Here is a 5,824-nt window from a genome sequence, read left to right as displayed (position 1 = left end):
TTGGTTGTTCTTATTTCGAAACCTTGAAAGATATCAAGAATCTGCAATCAGATTTGTGAAACCCTTGGTACACATTTATTATTTTGGAACACTTTTTTGAAACCTTGGTACAGATTTTCATGAATCTGCAATCATATTTGTGAAACCCTCTCCCGTTCAGGAGAGAGCATTTGAAATTTGAAAATTTTCTTGTGCAGCTTCATACAAATTTCATTCTGATGTCGGTCGGTATGCTTAGTAGGTGTTCAAAATTTGGAGCTTAACCACCATCATGGTGATCCAATTATAACACATAATAAATTATGCTAACATACTTACTTTTATTTTTAGGGCTACTGAAATTATTAAAACACAATAAAAGTACACTTTTATTTTATTACAACACAACTAGTTCCAACTCTTCAAGAGCCTCAAGTGTATTCCACACTGTGATAAAATAAAAGGATACTTTTATTTTCAAGTATATACTTTGATAATTCTTATATTGTTTTAATGCGCACATAGCTGGATTTAATCTTGGGTCAAGAGAACTGCTACTAGGCATACGGTCCAAGTTTTATTTGAGCTTTTAATTATTTATACAATTAACAGCCTGATTAATGAAAAATTAGAAGTTCTAGAGCCAGTTGCACAAAAGCCGTTTAAATTCGCGATTAATTTCACGAGAACCAATCACAGAAGGCTTCTTTAAAAATGAGGCTTCTCTGATTGGTTCTTGTGGAATTAAATCATGATTAAAATTTAAACGGCTTTTGTGCAACCGGGTACAAGTCTATAATCAAAGATTTTAGTCTGTGCTATAATGAAGAAAGAAGGCCCCTCTACAGTAATAATAATAATAATACTGAGGGTGATGCCGACATAAGCTCTTAGGCTTGTGCGTGGGTAATGAGTGATGTTGATGATGAGAATGACAATGGGCCATATGAATAGAGTTGAGCATTTGCTTATACTTCTAAAATAGGGAGGATTTGCTTCATTTTCTATGAATAAACGTGAGCAAAACCTTCTGCTCATGCTCATCAAAAAAATAGTTGGAGCATTTGCTCAAAAGTAAAAGCTTTTGCTCAAAATTGTATGAATAAACTAGAGCATTTGCTCAATTTTTGAAGCAAATGCTCCAAAAAAGGTGAGTATAGTCTAGAGCAGCTTATCACCTTTTGCTCATAGTAAAATGGCTCAACTAATTCGTATGAGGAAGAGGAAACTATACTAGATACGATCACAACCAATAGTTGAGAACTATAAAATTCTTTTTAGATTCAACCATGATATTATATCACCATTATCCCTACAAAAGAATAAATACAAAATATAGCTACCTGATATAAAGATAGCCATCACAAAATAGGAAATAGGCATTTAAGAAGATGAGAGTGTAGACGATTATAAGAAGGCTATTGATATTATAAGAATATGCTGAAGATTATTATAGAGATAACATTTTTTCACGCTATTATTTAAAAATTCTAAACTCAACTAACCTAAAACTCTATTCATAACATAGAAAACAGAGCAGACGACGCAAACACAAGCTGTGTCCCCTACTTGCATATTTAGCGCTTCCATGAGCTATAAAAACAAATTAAGGCTACAAAAGCGAATCAGCTGATGAAAAATCTTTAAAATACGTGAGCATTTGCTCCAGAGTTCAGGAGCATAGGTATGAGTATAAGGTAAAGCTTATTCATATAAAAATGAGCAAATGCTTTTGCTTCTACCTTTTGCTCATGAGCAAAACCTTATGCTCCATGCTCTTGCTCATGAGCATTTGCTCTGGTTTTATTCATATGGGCCAATGAGATGATGACTACTTTTTAGTTAGACGGGACCGAAGGCTTATCGTCCCACCGGAAGACGTCTATAATACAGCGTTCTGTGTGATGATTTCTAGATTATGTCTAGTGTGTATAGGAGCCATGGGACCAAGCACTACCTCCGTAAACAAAGCCGTAGTGCATTCGTGTGACGTCAGCACAGGTAGGGCTCCTACACCAATGAAAACACTAGCTGATATAGATCAGCTGAAATCAACGAATTTCTATTGGTGTAGGAGCCCTACCTTTGCTGACGTCACACGAATGCACTACGGCGTTGTTTACGGAGGTAGTGGGCCAAGCCACACGAAGCGTTTTTTCAGACGAGTCGTCAGGACAGGAAGGTCTCCGATTTGCTGATTATTAGGTGATTCTCGAATTTCGGTGATTCTTAGCCAACCCAATCGAAGAGCTCCCTCCCTTCCCTGCCGACTCGTCTGAAAACGCATGAAAAAAAAACGCCGTGAGGGACTACCTACGCTACCGGTATATTACTAATCTCACTATTATAGCAATGTAACTTATAAGAATAAATAAAACTTCTGAAATGAATTAATTGGTCGATGGAAAATTATAAAACAAAACTACAAGTATACGATGATTCAATTTAATAGAGCACTACAATAATACCTAATAATATTCTCAAAACTATTTTTACGGTACTAGTTTTTCGTAAAATTTCATGAACACTATTCTCATCTTTCCTTGACAATTTTCGTTCAAATGTTAGGATGCAACACTTAGCATGAGTTAACTCTGTTTCAATAATTCAACTCACAATTTCACAGTAGAGTATTTACAAAAATAGAATAAATACTTTTATTTATAACAACATTAAAAAATAATAGGCTACCTACATCTAATTTATCAGGATAAAACTAGATTTATTATCTTATATTGATTGACCAAAGTCTATAATATGGAAGGATAATTTTTTCACAAAAACTCTTGATCAAAAATAAATTGATTTACGAAAATTTTAAAGATCTCACGTTCTAAACATGCGTCAAATTGTTTCAGTTAGGATAAGTTAGTGCGAGACAAGGTATTTGTTTTTAATATTATACTGCCTTTCCGAACCTAACTTATTCTGGAGTTGAGAATATATGACATAATACTATAAGTTACGGTACAGACTGCAGCTATATTTTACCGTAGGTAGGCTACTTAGAGCTAAATTCTTTTTTCAATTACTGCTTCTTTTATTGCTACAAAATATTCACATTATACCATTAAGGTAGGCTCTTATGAAAGTGGCATTGTTTCGTTTTTTAGAGACTAATTGAAGATAACCTTTCTAACAACAATTGCAAGCTTAATTAAATATATTCTCCTGTATGATAAATCCATTGCTTTTGTCATCCATTTTCATACCTTAAATCCATTGTTTTGACTATGAATTCTACAATTTTATTAAATGATTTGATTAATTTATTTTATCTTATAGAGTTCATAATTTATTATTCTATATTATTTTACATTAGGCTATTGGATTATTTTAAATTTACAAGGCTGTTCTATTCGAAAATTTGTTCTCAAAAAATTTTCAAAGTCATTATTATATTTTCAATTCAAAGTCATATTTATATTTTTATTATATTTTATCAAAGTCATAATTATTATCTATAGCTAATTATTAAACAGTTATTTATGAATGTGAGCTTATTCAATGATAGCCTGAACATTCTGTTCAAAAATTTATTTTTATGAAAGTTTTAGACTCTACTGTTACCCTAATCTTCAAAATATTTTCAGCTTACATTTTAATACTAGTTTTTTCATATTAATAATAGTTTATTTATTTTATGTATGCGATTAGTATCATTTTTAGCATTGAAACTCCTGTAAATGATTTGAAATGAGAATTGAATTGAAAATTTTCTCTAAAACTGAAATTGATTCAATTAAAAATTAAAATTTTAAAAAGTATCAAGAATATTGATATTAATACTATAGGACACAATATTATATGAGTTTTAAAACCCTTAATTATTCTAAACAATATTAGCAATCTATTGTCAGAAAATGATTGATTGATCCTTGATTTTAACATTCTAATATAATCTTCTAATTGTTGGTTCAGTTAATTGAACTGATTGTTCCGTGGTTGTATTTTATTCTCAAGACACAAAAGAGATTATGTGAAGATTTGAATAAAGACTCTATTACTTGCCCTACAACCTTACCCTATACACATAATTTGCAGTGTTTTATAAGCTCATTGTATACCATAATAAATTAATAGTTTCATGAATAATTCATTATCACAATTTGAAAAACTATGTCAGCATTTAAAATTGACAATATATTTTCAACCCTTCATTGTATTCCATTAAAAAATATATATATATATCATACTCTCACAATTTTTCATTCACATTTATTTGAGTTTCTACCTTCCATTTAGAATCCTATCAACTTTTGAAAACGGTACAGTAAAATTGAAATAATCCAATAAAATTATCACAGTGTTCATCTAGTTATAATTATTAATAATATAGTTTATTGACTATGCTAATAATTTATTAATCTATAGACAGAATAGACTCTTTGCTTAGCCTAGACTGGTTGCTAGAGCCTAGGCTAGGTCCGCCTAAGTAACTTATAGGATTAGAAAAAGTTCTAGAGCCATCAGGCAAAACGAAAGGAGTTGACACTTTAGGCACTACGCTTTTCATTCTCATAAACCAGGCTTGTTCTGAAAATTTGGAAAGAGAATCAAATTATTAGAACGAATAAACATTACTTAAAATAAATGAATATTCACAACACCAATTTATTAACTTGTTTCTCAACGTATAGGCCTACTATAAATTTTCTTCATACGTATTCATCAAATTCGAATCTAAGTATAGTATAGACTTTCACAACGGTATATCTGACTGGATAGACTATAATATGTACAAATCAACTTCAGACTTGGAGGAATATATGCGGCGTAGAGAAATGGAGAGAGATCAGCCAATTACATTGGGTAATAGAGTGATAGGTAGAAGCGTAGTTGCTAATTTTTCGAAGTTTCCGTAAGTTTATCATGAGCGCATGAATCTCATGAGAAATTAGAGGAATACTGGCCGGTTAAAACGGCAACATAGCAGCCGTTGTATCCCTACCTCTGTATGCCTTCTCTACTGCGCATGTACCTCCCAAGTCAGAAGTTAGTTTCTACAGAGTATACCCATCTTCCATCATGAAATTTCTCAGCTCAAGCCTATTACAAGGTTCAGTATTTACTAGAAACATACGGTAATTTAGATTTTAGAGAATGAGCATTATTAAGAATCCTATGAAACCATAGACCTTATTCGTGAAAATAGTGATTTGAAATATTATAATATAACTCAAAAAACTCTTAACATAATTGAGAATAGACTTGAATGTAGAAAAAGTGCCACATATACTCTTGACTCACTTGTCTAGTGTATATAGTGAACTTTTTCTCATGAGTTATGTTATATTACACCCAGAATTAAGACAGATCTTGTGCGACTAGATCTTATCTAGTCGCATAAATATTTGTAAGGTGACCGACTTATAACTCCACTTATTAAAAACCATTAAAACATTAGAATAATTATTATACAATTTAGATAAAATTCTATTGATTATAACACTTACCTGGTGAAATGTCTTTGGAATCTTTAGAATTTCTAAGCTCGTCTAGTGACTGTGGAAGGAAAATATACAATAATTATAAAAATGTGAAATTATAATATGTTAAAAAATTCAAATACAAGTTTATAAAAGAGGCTTTAAAATGCTGTAAGTTTCAATTAAGATAGTTGCAATTATCCAAAGCTTAAGTATACGGTAGCTTGGATAAAACTATGAATGATTCATGAAAATTAAGAACACAAAGCTTTCAAGAGAAAAATATATTTAATTTTCAAACCAAATCAAGATATTAGAATCATGAATCAAACCATTCTGAAAAAGGGTTCGGTTATATTTGAGAATGAAAAATCAGTTTACCATTCTACTTAACTTAATCAAGATGTTACAAAACC

General features: G+C 31.1%; 1 protein-coding gene across 4 annotated transcripts in view; it reads right to left on the bottom strand.

Moving 5' to 3' along the window:
* Positions 1 to 2,402: 2,402 nt before the first annotated feature.
* The window catches only part of LOC111055456 (neurexin-4), a 59,186-nt gene continuing 55,764 nt past the window's right edge, over positions 2,403 to 5,824 (bottom strand). For all 4 annotated transcript variants that reach the window (XR_005571484.1, XR_005571485.1, XM_039429840.1 and 1 more), the window contains 2 exons: positions 5,436 to 5,484; positions 2,403 to 4,515 (listed from right to left, as the gene is read on the bottom strand). Coding sequence is in view for 2 of the 4 variants with exons in the window: in XM_039429840.1 (XP_039285774.1) it covers positions 4,343 to 4,515; positions 5,436 to 5,484 (222 nt within the window). In the remaining 2 variants the exon portion in view is untranslated. The remainder of the gene's footprint in view (positions 4,516 to 5,435; positions 5,485 to 5,824) is intronic.

This window comes from Nilaparvata lugens, chromosome 5, assembly GCF_014356525.2.
Source record: "Nilaparvata lugens isolate BPH chromosome 5, ASM1435652v1, whole genome shotgun sequence".
Taxonomy (NCBI): domain Eukaryota; kingdom Metazoa; phylum Arthropoda; class Insecta; order Hemiptera; family Delphacidae; genus Nilaparvata; species Nilaparvata lugens.
This window is presented reverse-complemented; position numbering and strand designations above follow the sequence as displayed.